Source organism: Misgurnus anguillicaudatus, chromosome 11, assembly GCF_027580225.2.
Source record: "Misgurnus anguillicaudatus chromosome 11, ASM2758022v2, whole genome shotgun sequence".
In the NCBI taxonomy this organism is placed as follows: domain Eukaryota; kingdom Metazoa; phylum Chordata; class Actinopteri; order Cypriniformes; family Cobitidae; genus Misgurnus; species Misgurnus anguillicaudatus.
This window is the reverse complement of record NC_073347.2, coordinates 36,683,733-36,705,804: the sequence shown is the minus strand read 5'-3', so window position 1 is coordinate 36,705,804 and position 22,072 is coordinate 36,683,733. Positions and strand designations below refer to the sequence as shown.

General features: G+C 35.9%; 1 protein-coding gene across 4 annotated transcripts in view; it reads left to right on the top strand.

Moving 5' to 3' along the window:
- adgrb3 (adhesion G protein-coupled receptor B3) overlaps positions 1 to 22,072 on the top strand; it is a 200,083-nt gene that overhangs the window by 134,240 nt on the left and 43,771 nt on the right. For all 4 annotated transcript variants that reach the window (XM_055169584.2, XM_055169583.2, XM_055169582.2 and 1 more), the window contains 4 exons: positions 3,922 to 4,068; positions 8,573 to 8,648; positions 13,078 to 13,180; positions 15,343 to 15,386. In XM_055169584.2, coding sequence (XP_055025559.2) covers positions 3,922 to 4,068; positions 8,573 to 8,648; positions 13,078 to 13,180; positions 15,343 to 15,386 — 370 coding nt within the window. The remainder of the gene's footprint in view (positions 1 to 3,921; positions 4,069 to 8,572; positions 8,649 to 13,077; positions 13,181 to 15,342; positions 15,387 to 22,072) is intronic.

Here is a 22,072-nt window from a genome sequence, read left to right as displayed (position 1 = left end):
ATATATAGGAATCGTAACGTGTTAGCAATAAATTTATTTAATTTTTAATTCGTTTTTTTTTTTTTTAAAGCAAACAGCAAAAATACAAAAGTATTTTTTACGCAGTAAAGAAAATCTTTGTTTGTCTATTGGCATCAGCTATGTCGATTTCCTTATCCAATTCAGTAAAAAATTTAACAACGTCTTCGAGTCTGCTCGTATTGATTAAAAAAACAAAACAGTTCTGCCTGTACTAGCCAAGTGAAATCATCTGTCATAGTAAGATATTGCAGCATCATTTCTAGCCAAATTTATGGGGCTCCTGACACGGCAATAAATACCTTCTGTCAACACCGCACACTCCTTTAGACAAATAACCTTGATTGCAGACTCCCCGTAAGAAGAAAACAAAGATTTGGTCTTAGTTGCAAGTCTTTAAAGCTGAAATTTGATTTTTAAATGTGTTTAATGGACATCGATTGGTGCACATTGATTGCTTAGATGAGTTGAGTGACCCTGTCATCTACTCCAATAAGTAGTCTGACCTTCGCATTTCAGCGTTTAGCCGAGATTGCACCAAAAGTTTTGATGTAGCAGAACGCCCAGTTCTTGCCGTTTTTGTCCTGTTGTTTGTCGGATTCAGTTATTAGGGGCATTAGTTACAGGTGGGTGCAGGTGGCGATGTGTCTTCTGGCTGGGTTCCCTAAGGACCATTACACACAGAGACATCACACCACAGTCATGAGAAGGCAAACAGCTTTTGGAAACATCTAAACCAATGGACCTCACACAAAGATGAAGATGGGTTGAATTAATGAGCATGCATGGCAGGAGATAATTAAAGCCATTCAATCTTTATAGTCACACATAGGTTATGAATAAATATGCAAATAATTTGTCCTTGGATCGTTTGATTTTGGTTTATTCACACTGCCAGTGATTTTCAGGAATCTGTGCATTACGTTTGCTTATTATCTGGCATTTCTTTTTGGAGTAATCACACACATGCATGTTTTTCTGATATGATACTCCTCTTGACTGCAGTCAATGTCCGCTATAGTCAGACAGTGCCACATTGTTTACACTTTCTTGGAAAAACATCAATGTAGCAGTGGTATATTTCTAGCCTCCTAACGTCTATGCATATTATGCTGGGACCGGAGATTTTTTTTTTAATAAAGAATAAATGACACGGGTGACCTTTAATCCATTTTCGTTTAAAAATGTCTTAAGTCCTAGCAGTTTGATCAAATAATGGGTGAAGAGGGAGATATAAAAACAATGACACTACTTCAGATTCATTCATCTCACTGGGATTAGAAGGTCAAATTGAGAGCTTTTCACTGTGGGATACAATATTCAACATAGCATGCTCTGTTATATGCTGCGTAACATCCAGGTATTCACAAAAAATCCATCACGTGCCGATGGACACATACTGCTGAAATAGTGCTACTTGCATGATAAAACATACTAGAACCACATACGGATGCATTAGACTAATCAGAGTAGCATGCATACAAATGTGTATGTCATTTATTTCAATTATTTATATAAAGCACAAAAAAACACAACCACTGTGCTGTACAGAGAAAATAATGAAATAAAAAACAATAGTAATAAACCTAAATAAATAATAAAATAAAAATATTAACAAGAAGCAGGTAATTGAAGCTTGTATGAATAGAGAAGCCTGTATTGAGGTTAAGAGCAGTGATCTCATGTTGATTTTATATGGGAGCTTCTTCACCCAGCGTTCTTCATTTGTACCCCATGTGCTCGTGTGACTAATGCCCTCCCCAAACTCTGCCAGCAGCTGGCAGGACTTCCAGTCTCCTCCTCCTCCGCACACACACTGCAGATCATAGGATAGAGGAATTATGATCCGGCTGTTGGATGATCCTCACCTAAAGCTCAGTGCACAATACCTGCTCTTTCTCTCTTCTGCTGTACACCAGTCATATGCCAGGCTTGTGTTTCATACAAACAGGATGAAGAACCATCATTCGAATATTCACACGTAAATATTAGGAAGTTAAATTCAAATGAAATAAATTCTAATTAATTATGCAGATGCTGCGGCACCCTTTTTTAACTCTTTCCTCGCCATTGAAGAGTCAAGTCGTCATTTAAGGAAAACGCTTCCCTGCCTATTACGAGTTTTTCTGGCAATCCGTATTTCCGCTATTATCCACCAGGTGGTGCTCTTACACAACTTATAAAACAACGAAGCATCCACTGATACAAAAACAGTTCAAACCCAGTGTATGTTTTGATCATCGTTCTGAATCTAATCTTTAACAAAAGTCCTTTACAAACCTGGAATTATCTCTTAAAATTTGGTATTCTTGAAGAAACCTACCAATATTTAAGAGGTGATCTTTTTTTTAAGCAGAGGGTTTTATATTATATTACATTATATTACATTATATTACATTATATTACATTATATTACATTATATATTGTATGTTTATATATGTAAAGAAGATCATTTTCTGTATGGTATTAAACTTTTGTGGAAAAAAAATGCTGACGCTGGCTGGCAACTTTTTCAAAAATGCTGGCGGGGAAAGAGTTCAAATAAAAGCTGCTTATAAAGGGTTCTTCACAGCGATGCCATGGAGGAACAAAAGTTTTTGATGTCCCTGTTAATAATTTTGACAGTACTGAACCTGTCTGACATGTTTTCTTGTAGATTATTTCTTGTGATGTTTACAAAAGTTTAAAAAAAATGCCTACAAGGAAAATTTTCTCCTATAAATATATAAACATACAAATATATCAAATGAAAGAACAAACAAACAAACAAACAAAACAGGAAAAAAAACTTTCATTCTACCTTTATTTATTCCCTTTTATGGGTAATTTTGTTTAGAAAATACCAAATTTTGAACAAAAAGCTGAAATAATTGCATTTAAGATAATGTAAATAATGTAAAGAAAATTTGTTAGAGATCAGATTCAGAACAATTTTCCAAAACATATACAGTTAAAAATTAAAATCAATGTTTAATTCATTGTTTTTTATTTTATTACCTAATTAATTTAATAAATTAGGTAAAAGTGGATAATAGTGTAATTACAAATTACTGTAAAATTTGTCAGGAAAGCGTCATTGGTGGTTGTTTTCTCTTTATTGGCATAATAACTTGTCAATGGTGGGGAAAGAGTTAAGCAGATTTGAAGTATTTGATGAATGTATAACACGTGCAATGGGTAATATCATTTTCTCATTGTGGTGTTTAGCAGCTTTTGCATCTGAGCTCCTCATATCTTAATTCCTCTTGCCATGCCATTTTAATATCCAATTCAGTCCAGACCTGCAAAACCAAACCTTTTTATCAGCAGACATCTTTGAATCCTAAGATCACTGTGAATGTCAGATGTTGTGTGATTGTGGACCTGTGAAATGTGACTTGCTTACAGCTCTGTGTCTTAAAGGCTTTCTGTTGTTGCTGTGATCCACTGACCTCAAACTGACCAACGTCTTCATATTTCACAGGAGACGGAGAACAGATTATACTTTCACTGTAGTGTAGATCCAGAAGAGAAGATGATGTTTGCACTGAAATCAGAAACAGCTTTCTCCAATAAAACTTCTTCTAGTAAAGAAACAGACTATAAAAATACACTGGGGCTAAAAAGAAATGGCATGCTCATACATTATCATAAGGTTTATTTTAACTACAGATGTAGGAGTTCCCTAAATGTTTATTTGGCAGTAAACATTACGTTTATGGGTAATTTTGAAGTAGTGGTACATTTTTAGCTCCCCATCCGGTGACAAGCGGTTGCTCATAATGCAACATAACAATAAATATTAAAAGATGATATCACTAGCATATATTACTGTAATATACTATACACCCCTAACTTCATGTTGTGAAAGAGTGATTGCTCAAATGCCATCTCTCTCTCTCTCTCTCTTTCTTTTTCTGTAGTTGCCAGTATCCAGAGGCTGCCCGCTGTGTCTGTCATGACTGATATAAACTTCCCCATGAAGGGACGGAAAGGAATGGTAGACTGGGCCAGAAACTCAGAGGACAAAGTCGTCATTCCCAAAGGAATCTTTGTTCCCCAGACAGCAGGTAAAACATTTATCACAAGGCAGAAGTTTCATCAACGCACTGACACTAAATCAACCTGAGTAAGGCCAAGATTTAATTAACCCATCTTAACATTTTGACCTAACAACTAATACAATTTAAAATACCTGGACTGTAGGATTAAATAGTGGTTGTGTGTGGTGGTACAGACAGACAGACTGACAGATAGATATATAAATATAGTAGATAGATAGATATAGATGGATGGATGGATGGATGGACAAGACGAACGGAGACATACTGATAGATACCGACAGACAGATAGAAGATACAGTAGATGGATGGATGGAAGGATACTGATTGATACCGGTAGCAGGCTTGTGCACAATTCAGAATTTCAGAATTGGCCTCCATTCAATTCATGAATTGGAATTCGAATTGAATTGACTCCGCCCTACAGGAAGTTGAATTGGAATTGGAATGACAGGAAGTGGAATTAAATTCATGGCAATTCAAAGAAATTCCACAAACAAAACAGAAAGAATCTCACATACATTCAGTTTTAGGAAAGTTACTTTGGAAACTTGTTTGGAAACCATTTTAACTCATTCACCGCCATTGACGAGTTATCTCGTCAATTATGAGTTAATATTTAACCAATAAACATGCCTTTCTGGACGAATTTCAAAGTGAAAGTGTAATACCGCTTTTATCCAATTTATCAAAAACGGAAGTTTAAAAAATATAACGTTTTATTTTAACTCTCTTTATGTTTGATAGTCATTCTGAGTCTGATCTCTAACATAAATTCCTTTACAAAAACACATTTTTTTAAGCTTTTTGCTCAAAATGTTGTATTTTTGAAGAGAAATATCCATATTTCAGTGGTCAAATTAAGTGGAAAAAGTAAATATATAATGAAACGTTTTTTCCCCATTTTGTTTGTTTGTTTGTTTGTTTGTTGTTTGTTTGAAAGCAGAGGGTGTGTTCTTTAATTTGATATAATTTGTATGTTTATATATTTATAGAAGATCATTTTTCCTGCAAGGAATTTTGTGAAACTTTTGTTAAAATCACAAAAATGCAGCTGGGCAACTTTTCTCAAAAAGGCTGGCGGTGAATGAGTTAAATACTTGGTTAAAGTAAAACATTCTGGGAAATGAAGTCATGTTCCATCGTGTTCCACAAAATTACAATTACAAAAAATGTAACTTAATTATTTGTTATGTGACTAGAGTTTTTAACATTAATTGCTGGGGGGAAACATTTTCTGTTAATGTAATCTGTGCAAGTAGTTCAAAATAATATAATTTAAAGATTTCCTTGCAAAACGAGATAACCACCGTCTTTTTTTAATTGTTCAGAAATCTCGTTTTTTGGTTGTGCATTCCAATTAATTTCAATGCAACTGCAGTTGGTTTGTTTTGATTTAAACCTTCATAACTTAAAAAATACGGCTAAGTAGCACCATAAAACAAAATAATAACATGATAACATAATATTAAACATGTTTTGACAAAAATGTTAAAAATTGATTTATCTCGTTTTGCAACGAAACTCTTCATTTATAGATTATGTAATGCAATCATATCTGACATACTGAAAGCTTCATTTTTAACACTTTACTTACTGTATAATATGTATATGAATTTCTTTGAATTTCTATTGAATTGCAATTCTGCTTCCTTTAATTCAAATTCGAATTGTAATTCTAGATCCTGTTTTTGACATCAATTCAAATTCAATTCAAATTCAAGAATTGAATTGGAATTTAGGAGTCATTCTCAATTCAATTCTGAATTGTGCAAAAGCCTGACCGGCAGAAGGATGGACTGATAGATAGACAGACAGTAGATAGTTAGATAGATACTGTAGATAGATGTTTGGATGGATATACGAATAGATGGATGGATGGATGGATGGATGGAAAGATACAGTAGATGGATGGATGGATGGATACAGTAAATGGATGGATGGAGAGATACTGATAGAGACAGACAGACAGGCAAACAGACAGACAGACAGATAGATAGATAAGTAGATGGATGGATGGATAGATAGATACAGTAAATGGATGAATGAATGGACAGGTACTGATAGATACCGATGGATGGATGGATGGATGGATGGATGGATGGATAGATACAGTAAATGGATGAATGAATGGACAGGTACTGATAGATACCGATGGATGGATGGATGGATGGATGGATAGATACGGTGGATGGATGGATGGATGGATGGATGGATGGATAGATACGGTGGATGGATGGATGGATGGATGGATAGATACGGTGGATGGATGGATGGATGGATGGATAGATACGGTGGATGGATGGATGGATGGATGGATGGATAGATACGGTGGATGGATGGATGGATGGATGGATGGATGGATAGATACGGTGGATGGATGGATGGATGGATGGATAGATACGGTGGATGGATGGATGGATGGATGGATAGATACGGTGGATGGATGGATGGATGGATGGATGGATAGATACGGTGGATGGATGGATGGATGGATGGATGGATGGATGGATGGATGGATGGATAGATACGGTGGATGGATGGATGGATGGATGGATGGATGGATAGATACGGTGGATGGATGGATGGATGGATGGATAGATACGGTGGATGGATGGATGGATGGATGGATAGATACGGTGGATGGATGGATGGATGGATAGATACGGTGGATGGATGGATGGATGGATGGATGGATAGATACGGTGGATGGATGGATGGATGGATGGATAGATACGGTGGATGGATGGATGGATGGATGGATGGATAGATAGATACGGTGGATGGATGGATGGATGGATGGATAGATACGGTGGATGGATGGATGGATGGATGGATGGATAGATACGGTGGATGGATGGATGGATGGATGGATAGATACGGTGGATGGATGGATGGATGGATGGATGGATGGATAGATACGGTGGATGGATGGATGGATGGATGGATAGATACGGTGGATGGATGGATGGATACAGTGGATAGATACGGTGGATGGATGGATGGATGGATGGATGGATGGATGGATGGATACGGTGGATGGATGGATGGATGGATGGATGGATGGATGGATGGATGGATGGATACGGTGGATAGATACGGTGGATGGATGGATGGATGGATGGATGGATGAATACGGTGGATGGATGGATGGATGGATGGATGGATGGATGGATGGATGGATGGATACAGTAAATGGATGAATGAATGGACAGGTACTGATAGATACCGATGGATGGATGGATGGATGGATGGATGGATGGATGGATGGATGGATGGATGGATGGATACAGTAGGTAGATAGATACAGTAGATGGATGGATGGATACAGTAGATGGATGGATGGATGGATGGATACAGTAGATGGATGGATGGAGAGATACTGATAGAGACAGACAGACAGACAGACAGACAGACAGATAGATAGATACAGTAGATGGATGGATGGATACAGTAAATGGATGAATGAATGCACAGATACTGATAGATACTGACAGACAGACAGACAGACAGACAGACAGACAGACAGATAGATAGATAGAGTAGATGGATGGATTACTGACAGACAAACAGACAGATGTTTCCTACACAACAGTTTTTGCATCTCTCTCCAGTCTTAAATAGCTACACTAGGTAGCAGTGTAATGTGCTGAATAATGTACAGCAGGGTGATGTAAAGCTTTGCATTTTGGGTCTCGATCACCCTGTTATTGTGCAATCATGAACATACAGTACAGTACGTTATCGTATCGTATAAAACAATGGCATTTTCAGTTACATTGAACATATAAATGTTAAGTTTTATTATGGTTCCCATATGATATGATTGTTGTTTAAAGGTATAGGACTGCATGTTTATTCTGTACGTGGTCTCCTTGCCTTTTGTCTGTTTTAGAGGAGAATGCGTTTAGTCCTGTAGGTCACATCAATTCAGTTGACACAGTGCTGGTTGAATCCTCTGGAACAATGATAGCGCATTGAGCTAAGCACCAGAGCAGCAGACTATTTACTTAATTAGAGTGATCAGTCTTATCTGAAGTGTATCAGAGGAAAGTAATGGAGGATTGATTTAATACATAACTCACTTTAGCTGCCCTGCAGCAGAGCAACTCAAACCAGGATTAACCTTCCTGACTGAAGAGAATATCTCTTCATTTCAATTATCAATACATATCTAATGTGATATACATTCACTGACAGGACATTTATAATGGATTAGCTCGCAGAATTATTCGGAAAATCATTTCCAACATACCTTTAACCTAACCTAAGTTAACCTAAGTATTTTGTGGCGTTAAAGGTCACAATCTTGTTAAATAATTTTAAATAAAAGTACTGTATCTCTTACATCCAAAACGGAGGTGTTAAAAGAGTCTTATAGCGAACCCTGAAAGTATGGTTACAAGATACATCGAAAAATATTACAAATACCAAAATCTGGAAGAATATGACTTGTTGCTATTGTTTGAAGATATGAGTACATAAAATGCTGATGATATGTATTTTTTTTCAGATATGGATGGATCTCCTGTATTTATTCTCGGGACGGTCCTCTACAAAACTCTTGGCCTTATGCTACCAGCTCCAGGGTAAGAGAGATGCTTAGTGTAAAAAAGGTTTAAAAAAGGGTCATTGAGGCAGTTCCTTTTAAAAAAGGTCCTAATATATTTAGGTACAGATATGTATACATTTGATACCAATATCTACTTTTGAGATACTAAAATGCACTCTTTGTGTACCTCTTAGGTACCAATTTAAACTCATTATGTGTAACAGTGTACATTTGAAAGGGTGCCGCCCCAGTAACAGCTAGAGACCATTTGTTGACCATTTTTTTTTCTGACAGGGTGTAGTGTCAACACAATATTTTTAATATTTTTGCCTACAGTGTCAACATATCTATTCAAAGGTGTCACACCCCTTCAATGTCTATGTTCTGTTTCAATAACAGTGTCTCCTGCACCACAGGTTTGCAGTACCCTGTATATGGGGAATTATATTTGAATGAATTTATGCAAAAAAACAGGAAATTACAAAGTTCAATATTAAAAAAAGGTTTTTGTTAATTATTGTTGTACTTTTGTGTAGGGCTGCATAACAACTAATTATTTGCAGAATAAAAGTTTTTGTTTACACCATATACTGTATGTGTGTGTGTAGTGTGTATTATGTTTATGTAAATACACACACGTTTTGAGCGTGGCATGGTTGTTGGTGCCAGACAGACTGGGATTTTCATGCACAACCATTTCTAGGGTTTACAAAGAATTGTGTGAAAAGGGAAAAACATCCAGTATGCAGCAGTCCTGTGGGTGAAAATGGCTTGTTGATGCTAGATGTCAGAGGAGAATGAGCCGACTGATTCAAGCTGATAGAAGAGCAACTTTGACTGAAATAACCACTCGTTACAACCGAGGTATGAAGCAAAGCATTTGTGAAGCCACAACACGCACAACCTTCAGGCGGATGGGCTACAACAGCAGAAGACCCCAACGGGTATCACTCATCTCCACTACAAATAGGAAAAAGAGGCTACAATTTGCACGACCTCACCAAAATTGTACAGTTGAAAACTGGAAAAATGTTGCCTGATCTGATGACTCTCGATTTCTGTTGAGACATTCTGATCGTAGAGTTAGAATTTGGTGTATACAGAATGAGAACATGGATCCATCATGTCTTGTTATCACTGTGCAGGCTGCTGGTGGTGGTGTAATGGTGTGGGGGATGTTTTCTTGGCACACTTTAGGCCCCTTTAGTGCCAATTGGGCATCGTTTAAATGCCACAGCCTACCTGAGCATTGTTTCTGACCATGTCCATCCCTTTATGACCAACATGCATGTACTCATCCTCTGATGGCTACTTCCAGCAGGATAATGCACCATGTCACAAAGCTCGAATCATTTCAAATTGGTTTCTTGAACATGACAATGAGTTCACTTTACTAAAATGGCCCCCACAGTCACCAGATCTCAACCCAATAGAGCATCTTTGAGATGTGGTGGAACGGGAGCTTCGTGCCCTGGATGTGCATCCCACAAATCTCCATCAACTGCAGATGCTACCCTATCAATATGAGCCGACATTTCTAAAGAATGCTTTCAGCACCTTGTTGAATCAATAACACGTAGAATTAAGGCAGTTCTGAAGGCGAAAGGGGGTCAAACAAAGTATTAGTATAACATTTATCATTTAAGAAAAGTAACAGAAAATTCATTTATTTTCACAATTTTCCAGCAATGGATAAACATAGGAATAATTTCCAATACTTCAGATCTGCTGTGCAGTCATGTGGTATTAATGGTATGGTATTAATAACGAGATACTGTCATTCACACCCCAAACATAAAGATAAAATATCATTTAATCAAAGCAGCTCTTCTTCTGTTTGTCTGTGGGGTTTTCTTTCATAGCTTATATGTCAAAATGAAATTCTCATTTATCCTTGGAGTCCGTCTCCAAGCTCAGGATCAAAACCTTCACTTGCAGTTGTGGACTTCCACCAAACCTCTGGAGACCCGGAGGACAGAACAGACCTTTCCTAGTGTGACTCTGAGCTGTCAATCAGAGCTCAGCAAACCTGAGTTTGTTTCCTCTGTGGAATTCCTACTGACATGAGAGAAGTTCATGGAAGAGCAGATAAAAGGTGCTGGATTCAATGAAGCCATATGAGAGATAAAGATCACTGCAAACAGTGGAGGATAACACAAGAAAAAAAATAAATAACAGCAGATGGATTTGATCGTGTTACATTTGATTAAAAGACAAAACTTTTGTTTTAAAATCATCAGCACATTGCTTACTGGAAACAGCGGCCCCATGTGACTGGAAACACTGCAAAAATGACTTTCTTACTTTTAGTATTTTTGTCTTGGAAAGGTTTGGAATAGCCTGGCTCCGCCCTCCTATATGCTTTCACTTAATTTTCATTTCGCTTCAGTACTACGTCTGGGACTGCTGTGTATTTGAAATTTATTTAAAGGATAACCCCTTGAGATGCTCCATCTCGTTTTCGAGGGGGTCCTTGTAGAGTTTCGTTTTCTCCTGCAAAAATCTGCAGGTCCAATTAGCGAACAGATGGGGGTGGCTAAGAACGATGACGTTGAGGTCGTGCATAAGTTTGAGTTGTAGTTCAGTAATTGCAGCGGAGAAAGACGTGAGAAAAGCTATTGTTGCAAAACTGCCGAATATACAGAAGTTAAAGCCGGAGCAAGAGCAATGTTTGCTAAGTTTTGTTGGTCTGATCATTCGGACTTGTTGTTTCCGGACGGTTACGCCGCATGATATACGTCACGACCACACATTAGCGATTGGTTATGGCAGATCCTGAGTGACTCTGGGCAGATCCAATAGTTTTAAACTTCAGAGGACCCTCCTTAACAGAAGTAACGCTTTGCAATGAATGTACGAGAGTCTGGTTGGACCAGGCTAGGTCTGGAATAGTAAAAAGTGAAAATTTAAATGACGTCAACAGATATTTGGGAGTAAACTATCGCTTTAAAGCTTTTTTGATGTTGTTGTTTTCATTCAGGCTGTGCAGACTTCATAATATTTGCTTGATTGAATCAAATCTAATGGTTGGGTAACAATGCAGAAACAATGTTGTTTGAGAAAATCTATCTATTCATGATGGATGCATTTCTACCTTATGATGATCTACCTACATGTTATACAAGTCTAGTTTTGTCCTAATGCCAGTACATCTGGGTGCTTAATAAAATAATTAGGGTTTGCCAAAAGAGTAATCATGATTAATCGCATACAAAATAAAAGTTCATTTTTGTAAATTTGATATTGATATTATATATATTGGTGTGTGTGTGTGTGTGTGTGTGTGTGTGTGTGTGTGTGTGTGTGTGTGTGTGTGTGTCTTTTTTTTAGATATTGACATTTATATATTTATTTATTTATTTAAATATTGATATATTTTATATTATATGTAAATTAAAAAATATATACATAAATAACAATTTACATAATAATTACACACAATGCACACACAAACATATTATGCATATGCAATTAATTGCAATTAATCTTTTGACCGCCCTAATAATAATAATAATACAAATACGTTTTTTCTATGCCATTGCAAGAGCTTATTAATTTTTAAGAGTGTAAAAGACTGTGAGCTAATATCAAAAGTATAAAACTAAAGATGTGTCTCAGATGCGGCCTTACTGCAGACTCTTGAGCTACTTGTTGTGCATCTATTTTTTATGTCGTATCCTCTTTCTAAATGGACCATGAAATCATGCCCTAAACAGTTCACGTTGACAAATGCTACACAAGGAGAATTTGTTTGGTTGGCTCTCTGGAGGAGGCTGGGATGAAAAGAGAGAAAGTCTTTTAAGTGTATTTGAAATTGAATATCAAACATAATTTCACCCCCTGTTGCTACGGATAAGAGCACATAAATATATTTAAATCACATGCATATACAAATAATGTTTGCTTTGCTCATGAAAGTGAAAAATAATGCGGTAAATAAAGCGTTTACCTTCATGTTTGTTGCCGGGTCACAGGCGAATGACTGATTCTCATCTATGATTGTTTTGCCCAGAGGCGACCATTAGATTTAATCAGAAAGACTGAAGGAAAAACACATTTTGATTTGCTTGGTTTAATATGCTGTTAATTCGCCTGTCTGTACAGTTGGATCTTGAATAATGTATGTGACTTGTTGGCAGCCCTTTTATGACATGTTTATGTCGTATGATTGATGTTTACTGTACTGTAATGGCATTATTATTTTCTCTCTTGTTTTGTTTGTTTTGAGATTTCATACAGCAGTCACACATGTCAAAATTCCTGCTCGTTTTCTAGCTAAACAAGAAAATATCTCAAACGGCGTGAATCACCGCTAATGACGACCCCAACGCAAACGCAAACTTCTGTGCTACAAATGTCCAAAATAAAGCATTTAGATATACAACCAAAGTGTCGAAACAAATGAAATGAGCATTACTTATGCAAGCGTGAACTGATTGTTGTGTTTGATTTTGTCTCACTCACAGGAACAACACCGCTGTGAACTCCAAAGTGATCGCTGTGACCGTCCGACCGGAACCCAGAGTTACAGAGACCCAGCTTGAGATTGAGTTAGCTCATCTAGCTAATGTAAGCATCAGTCAGATCTCTCCATGCTTCTTGAGCACAATAGTGAGCTCACCAAAGTCATCTTCATTTAATAGTTACAATAGTTTTCTCTCTTGTTTTTGCCTTTAGTTAATATTTCTTTGCTATGTTGGTTTGTTTTTGTATTTGTAAGCATGTTTGTCAAATGAACACAATGCAATAAATAAAACTTCAGACTAGGAAAGATTAGGGGACAGCAGGGGCGAAAGTACAGAACAATTTTTCAGAAAAACATCATTTTAAAAGATAATGTTTTATATGATGAGAAATGATATATTTTTGCTGTAGTCAATAACTCTCAAGTGTGGTCTATCAAAACAAGATCGTATTTTGATCAAATGTAAAACAATTTCAGTATAATTTCACTTTGAACACAAGTAGTGCATTGTTACTCTTGACCCTGTCAGCTGGGACAACACAGTAACACGCAGGTGGGTCAAAAGTAACACAACAAAAAAGAGTAAGTAAGTTATTAATTACTAGTTCCTAAATGCATCTTCAATCATGTAATTACATTACTGTAGAAATTAATCCCTCTAAAAAGTATTTAAGTACTTATTACTAATTACTTTCTAAATCTTATTTAGATAGAAAGATAGACTTGAACGGCTTTGAATAAATACTTTTTAAAATTATATTTTAAGGTCCAATTTTCACTTTTAACTAAATATGAACTACTTTTGCCTCAATATACTCCTAGTTACGGCTTATTAATACTTTGTAAAGTAGTTGTTAAGTTGAATTATTAGTAGGATTAAGGATGTAGAATAAGGTTTTGCAGAATTAGGCATTATATGTTTTTATAAGTATTAATAAGTACACTGTAAAACATACTTTGCTGCCTTAAAATTTTTTGTTAAATCAACTTAGATTTACAAGTCATGTCAACAGAGATGAGTTGTCACAACTTATAAAATATAGTTGAGAAAAGTCAACTTAATTTTATAAGTTATAACAACTCATCTGTAGTTATAACAACTAATCTCTAGTCAAGATAAATAATAGTAAGTTGAAATGACTTGTAAATCCGAGTTGATTCAACAAAAAATGTTAAGGCAGCAAAGTATTTTTTACAGTGCACCCAATATCTCAGTAATATTAATGCTAATAACCAACCAGTTAATAATGTGAATTGTAAACTACACTAAAGTCTTACTATTGTTCTTATTAACTCACCAAAGTATTTAAAGTGAGAATGATACATAAAACATGCATTTTAACCTTAAACTTTAAATCACGGATGGGCAACTTTGGTCCTGGAGCTTAGAGGTCTTCTCAGGTCCAAAGAAATGCACCCGACCTGAAATGACCCGAATCCCTTTATACCCGAACCCGACGTGGATAAAAATATTTTTTAAAGACCCGACCCGAGACAAACCTGAGAATATTAGACCCGAGTCCCACCCGAACCAGCGGGAACTTTTTTTAACCCGACTGGACCTGCACGCAGCAGTCAGAAAGAAATCCAGCTGGTCTCGTAACCAATTTGGCGACCTGCTCCATTTGTTTTACTTTGTTATCTGACGATGACACCAAGATAACTGCTAAAATGTACATTTAAAATTGACAATATCATTTTAATCGATGTCATTGTATGGAAAAGACTTGCCAAGACATTCGTACAAATCATCGTATAGGCTTTAAACACCATAAGGGGTGAGAAAGTGGCATAATTTTCAATTTTGGATGAACTGTTACTTTAATATCCTCCTGTAATGCAGCGTCATGAAACATATGTCATTTTAAACAGACGCTAGAAAAAGAGATTGGGTTCATTTGAGCTGAAATTGGAAGGAAATCTGCTCCTCCATAGCTTTGTGAGTCACGACAGCCGAACAGCGGGGAGCTCCACAATGTCACTGTCGTATGTTTTAGCCTCATTCATCAACAAACATTCAGCAGTAATTAGTCCAATAACTCATCTGTCATCACCTCGAGTTGTTACTGGATTGTCCTCGATGTGTCAGAAGAGCAGATTCAGATACGTTTCAGACCTGTTGTTCTGTCCTGTTGCTTTAAGGCTTTCAGCATCATAATGGCAGGCTTGTGAAAATGTCTGTTGATCAGGATATATTGTGATTTGTTTATTCATGGTGTTGTTTATCCAATCACAGTTTAATCAAAATGTGTGTGTTTTTTTACAGGGAACAATCAATCCGTTCTGTGCACTGTGGGACAGCTCTGTTATGTAAGTAAAAGTCATTTCTTTTGTGTTTGTGTGTCAGTGGCTTTGTGATCTGATTGGTTACAAAGAGTTTTTAAATACACTAACGTCATGTCCAATAATAAATAATAGTGCTTGCTGATCTATATACATATATTTTTAATCATTGTAATGATGGAAACATTGTTTCTTTTGCCAGGTGAGATGCAATAGTGGTTGTACGTGGTTTAATACAATTTTGATTTTCTTCTCACATCTGATAAAAAATACTTTTATAGAGTTGTGCCATCACGCTTTTATTTTCCATTAACTTTCATTTCAAAGTCAACATGATGTCAAAATTGGAAGCCTTTACTTTATGTACATTCCTGGCCTTATTGTGCACAATTCATCTGTGCACAATATATTATGTTCATTTTAAAGAACCCTGGTCTTATGTTTCTCTGAGAAAATACTGACAGCATCCTGATACTAACACTGTGTCCTATTGTAAATTTAAATGTAAATCAACGTTGTATCAACGTAAATCAAAGTTTTTGTGTTTATGCATTGTGATGCCGCGACATACGACAGTAGATTATATTTAGAAATGTTTTTTATTTCTATGATGTGGTGTCTGAAGCTGCCTTTCCACTGTACACAACATTTGAATACGACTGTCGGAGTTTGCCCCCTAGTGGCAGTCGTAATGAAGTTTCAGTTTAATCGTAAATCCATGTCAACATGAAAGAGAAGCTTATTCCAATGCAAGAGCCTTTAATATATGAATTTTCAAAAAAAGAAACAAAAAAGATTAATAATTTTTAAGTTTTAAGTTTCAATAGTTTTGATTGGAATTCACTGAAATGCATCACTTCCGGTCAGCGTATCGCAGACAGTGTAGTCATACAAGTTCCAACACTAAAAACAGATGCAAAAATTAAGCAACAGATTTGCATCTCTCCATAGGGAATGAATGACTTCCGGTTTATTTGCCATTGTTTGTCAGGTACAGTGGAAAGGTGGCTTGATAGGTCCACCTATATAGAGATATCATTTAATGAACTGTCAAAGACCTGTGATTGGTTGTGTTTTGTGATTGATTGCATCACAGCACGCCTCTTTTTCACGTTCAGTTTGGACGGATAAGTTGCCTATCGCTGGAATCAGATCGCATCATGAAGACGGTGTAAAAAATACCATCTCAAATCTGAACAGGGAACAGTTGCCCTAAATCAAAAACAGAACCTGTCCGGACCTTTATCATTCAACTGGAAACGGCACTGTTGGTTTCGGGTCATTTTAAGATTGGCACATTTTGCCCTTTAAAGTGTGTGGAAGAGTAATTACTCCAGTGTCACTAAAAATGAATAAGAGCTGATAGTAAAATCTTCAAACACCTCAAGACATTACATCCAAACCATTGGCAGTAAATCTCATAGCTGGAGAATATTAGAGAGGAATGCATTAATATGATATAGACCTCAGATTTTAAGTTCTTAAGAGGTTTTATGATAAAGTAGATATAGTGTGTGTTCAGGCAAGTCTTTAATGTGCATTTAGAATACAAACAGTAATATACAATATATACATTCATGCATTTGGCAGACGACATGAGGTGCAATCCGTCTATAGTATACTGTAAAAAAATGCTGGGGTATTTGCTAAAAATGCTATGTTATTTTACCTATACTAGATTTATTTAGTCCAAAATGCTGGGTTGTTTTAAGCCATTTGAATATTTTTTGTTTTTTTAACCCAACCAGTGGGTCTCATTGATGAATAATTGCGCACGTTTTTCATATTTATTTGCACACTTGAACTTCTCACGAAAACTTTCCGCCTGATTCACAACACGTGTGTACGCACATACTTATAGTTCTTATACTTGTTTTTACGTTAGTGAATTTGGATTGGTCTACACGAGCGGCTGCATGCACGAGGTTTGCAATTTGCATAATACACGCCCAAACCAGCTCCATATAAGGGCTTTCCACAGTGCAGCGCTGGTCCACAGAACATTTTTGAAAATTTTTACAGGAGCAAAAGTGCTAGAAAATAAATTCATGATGATAATAATTATTTTTGATTTAGGAGGTTTTGCTGTCGCTTGAGTGCTTTGTACTCTACCAAGAATTGGCTGCGATAACAAATACATTTATTAATATGACATTTAATGGATATGACAGAGATACGCATCTGTATCTAAAATAAAATGTACAGAAGATCAAGTGATTGACGTTTAGGCTTCTCATTACATCTACATAATGTTTACATTAGGCATTAAGCAGATGCTTTCATATAGAGATTTAAAAAGTGATGAAAAGCGTGAAGATTTGTCATTATGTAGAAAAAATAAGTAAGCTACAATAATATATAAAATAATAATAATAATAATAATATAGAAAATATTATAATATACATTTTATATATCAACATTATTATATACATTATAATTATAGCCTAGTATTTTATTATGCCGTACGTGATTATTGCTTATTTGTTGCATTTGTTGTTCTTGAATTATTTACATTTAGAAGAAATCTTGATATGAAAGTTTCTGTTGAATAATAATTCGTTCGTGGAAACGCCCATACGCACATCTCACACACAAATTTGTGCGTATGCATGCTTCATGATTGAGATCCATTGTTTTTGTCCATCTTGACCAACGCTGGGTTAAAAATGACGCAGCATTTTTTAGTGTATGTGTTCCCTAGGATTGATCCCATGACCTTTGCATGAACCCATGATCAATTATATTAATAGCTCATTAAATTGATTCTTGTATGTGCTGTTTCACAGCAGTTATTTAATCTTAAACCCCAAAGCATTATAAAATCATGTCAATATTTAATTAATAATGAATGATCAAAATAAGTAATCTGTAAGATGTTTGTACTCGCCAAGCATAGGATAGTGTAGTGTAGTGTTATATTCAAGAATTTGCGTCACAGGTTTATAATCTTTGTACAATGGCTTTGAGGGCTTTTGATAATGTAATATTCTGTGTTGTCACTTCTGTTTGTGACTGTAGCTTGGAGAGGCTTTTCATAAACGTTTTGTCTCGTCTTTGCTCCGACTCCATTTGGTTTTGGCAGCCTTTCCCCTTCGTTCCCCTAGCGTGCAATTAATAAAGCACACATTTCTCTCGGGCAGGCTATCTACTGACAGCTTCTGTGGAGGAGATCCTTCTTTGAAAATGAAAGGCAGGTTCAGCCACACAGAAATCTCTGAAGTGCTAGCGATTTTTATTACTGTACATACATGCAGTAAAGCATCTCTGTGTAATGGCCGATGAGTTTCCTTTCATACTTATCATACAGATTTTTTTTATGCAAACTATATTTGTTTACGTGAGGACTGATTCATTTTTCACAATAACATATTTAGTTATTGGCTTATGTTGGTATGTGTCTGCATTTAGTTTTTGCCTCATTGTTAAGCATAGTGTGTGCTGTGCATTTGAGTTGGCTTAAAGATTAACATGTATGCATTTGGCAGGCACAGTGATTAATTTACAAAGGTATGCATTTTATCAGTATGTGTTTTCCGTGGGGTTCGAACCCATGAACTTTTGAGCTGCTGACGCAATGCACCATCAATTGAGCTAAACTGAATTAGTAATAAAGGCCTAGAGAATCTTAAATATTTCTTATTTATTCTGTTAAACATTGTGCATGTTTTCATGTTTAAATTAGATTTTTTAAATACCAGATATTTAATGTGGTCTTTGACCTTTGGACCCCACTTTATATTGTAATAAACAGAACATTCAACATTCCTGAAAGGATAATAGTTTATGATCTGACTGCTGGATTTGGCTTATTTCTTTATAATCTTTATAGATATTAATTTTACTTATTTAATCCTGTCTGGCCCGTGCTGTGAATATAAACAGCTCTATTTAATCTTAATAATCTTCAAATGTGAAAATTACACGGTGGTTTGGAGGCGATATGAGAGAGCACGAGCCAGACCTTTGTGCGGTGACCGATAAGAACAGAGAAAGCTTATTTACCAAATTCAATTTCCATTGAATCATGGCCACATGAGTTTGCCCCCTTGAGTAAAATTTGAACCCCTGGACTTTTAGCCTTGTGGTGTTATAATAGACGGGTTAAAGAGGAGGGGATGGGGGCTGGCTGAGATGCTGGGTATACAAACACTCTTCATACTTCCTAATGGAAAGCATTTTTATAAACATTATGAATTTCATGTGTATTCATGATCCTAAATTTGCTGTTGAGTTTGATGTCTAATCTGTTTACAGGAATCTTTATGTGGCTGCATGTTTATTAATACATTTTGTTGGTTAACGTGTTTACTTTTTGCACAAATACAAAATTGGTCTGTGCAAGCAAACAATTACACAAATGCACAACTCTATCAGGTCTGACTGTTATGATCATGCATATTTTAAGGCATCATTTTAATGAGCCCCGGTAGCTTTTCTCCAACGACAACGGAAAACATCTGCATTGAAACATTTCATTGACATTCACATCATAACTGTACGTGTTTCTCTACAGAAGTAATATGTTATTATTGACCTACAAGAGCTCAGTGCCAATCTTTGACTTCAATCTGTGACTTTAACTAGAATACAACTTATTTTTATATATAATATTTTAAAAGTTACATTTTTCAAAACTAATTTATTCAAAACAATATTTAATAGTATATATTTGTCTCGCTTTGAAATAGTTGGATGACAGCTATATATAAACTGGATCTACAGAACATGTCTCATACAGACAGGATCTTAACTTCTAAACAATAAACTTTAACAATGAAACTTGACTATGCGTATTCACAGGTAAGACTCAACCCAAACCAGTATAGGACAGCAAACACAAGGGCATTAAATAGGGAAAAACTAATGAGGGCAACAGGTGACATGAATCAAACAATAATAAGATTATAAACGAGGAGACGAGGGGGCGGAGTCAGGAGACAGAAAGCACATGGCCTGAATAAACAAAGCCATCACACAAAACATGGGTCTGTCATGATGCTGCCTCAAGACTAATAATAAAACAAGGACAAGAGGGCAGAATCATGACATGTTGTTGGTTTTCAACATTGCATTTGTGCTAGATTTTTTGGTAGTGCTGCACAATTAAGACAAAAAAATCATAATAGTGAGTTATTTCCCCTGATATTGTATTAACAGTAGTGCTGTAACCATAAATAGCGTGATCCATTAAAAAAATAGATTCTGAGTCGCAAGGCAACACTCGTTAAACAAAATCATTCAAAATATTCTTTATTATCATGAAAATACCTGAAACAAGTTGAAGAACGGCGAAATAAATATTCTTATAAGCTGTGTCTGAAACCGTTCCCTCATTCACTCATTCACTATTCCCTATATGGGGAATGACAATTGAGTCCACTATATGGGGTAGAAGCAAATGAAAATGAAAAAAAAGCGATTTCAGACACTGACGTAAATATCATGCATCAGAGAGCTGTCGTAGAGATTCGTCATAAACACCTGTGTGACTTTATTGATTGTACTGTGAAATGGAAAAGTTTACTTTCTTACTGTTTTTCACATTTGTCGTGTTTATTCTATTAGTTGATAATAAAGAGAGCGCAACAACAGCTTATCATATTTATTTACTGCTGTTTTTAGTGTTTAATAAAAATGTATATTAGATTTTAAATAAAAGATATCACAATAATTTTTTTATTTGTTTATTTTCAAAAAGTAGAAAATAACTCACAACAAGAACTAACAAAAATGTATAAACGTAAATGTTCGGTGTTTACTGTCAGTATCCTTCAGCTGATTTAAGTTACGCGTTCGTCTCCCGTTGAGAAATATGAGTGAGCGAGTGTACATCGAATGTGCCTTCAAAATCAGAGTGCATTGTGGGTAAAAAGTAGTGAACGAATGTAGGGAATGAAGTTGTTCACTCAGGTTTCGGACACCACTACAAAATTTCCGACACCCTATATATAGTGCACTATATAGTGGTTAGGGAGCGGTTTCGGACACAGCTATAGACATTTCCTGGAATAGTGTTTGTAATGGTACTTCTTCTGTGGCACAATTTGAGTTTCTGCACAAAAGCACCCTCTGGTTTTTGGGTGTGCTGCAGTGATGCACGGGTCAATGTATAAACAACCCGCACCTGACCAACGTTTTCAACTAACCCGTCCGCAACTCGGACCGCAAAAAAAATAAAAAATAAATAGTGTACCCGAACCGCATTTTTTTAAAGTAGTAATTGTTTAAAATTGTTAACTTAACTGGCATCTTTATATCAAACAACCCGACAGACCGCGACCCGAATATTAGGGCTGAGCAAAAAAAATAGATTTTTCGATTAATCTGTTTTTTACGTGGTCAATTCAGAATCGATTCTCAAAGAGCAGAATCAAATTTTTTTCATATTTTTTTCTGCAAACATTAAACGTAAGATTAACATTAATCAAATTACTAGTCTTCTTCACTAGATGTCACCCTCTTTTTTGCCTTGCGCGATGTTACCAAGGAGCCTGTCATTCTTTCATTCAGTGCTTAATATGGCGGTTTTAGTTGCTTCCTCGACATTGATGGCACCTTCACATAAAAAGTAAGAGGTATGGAAGCATTTTAGATTTCGCAAGCAAAACGACAATGAAAGTGTTGTAGCTTTTTATTTCTTTGTACCCACTTGTAAACTTATGTTCACTGTTATTTTTTATTAATATAGTATTTGTATTAAATCTATATTCAT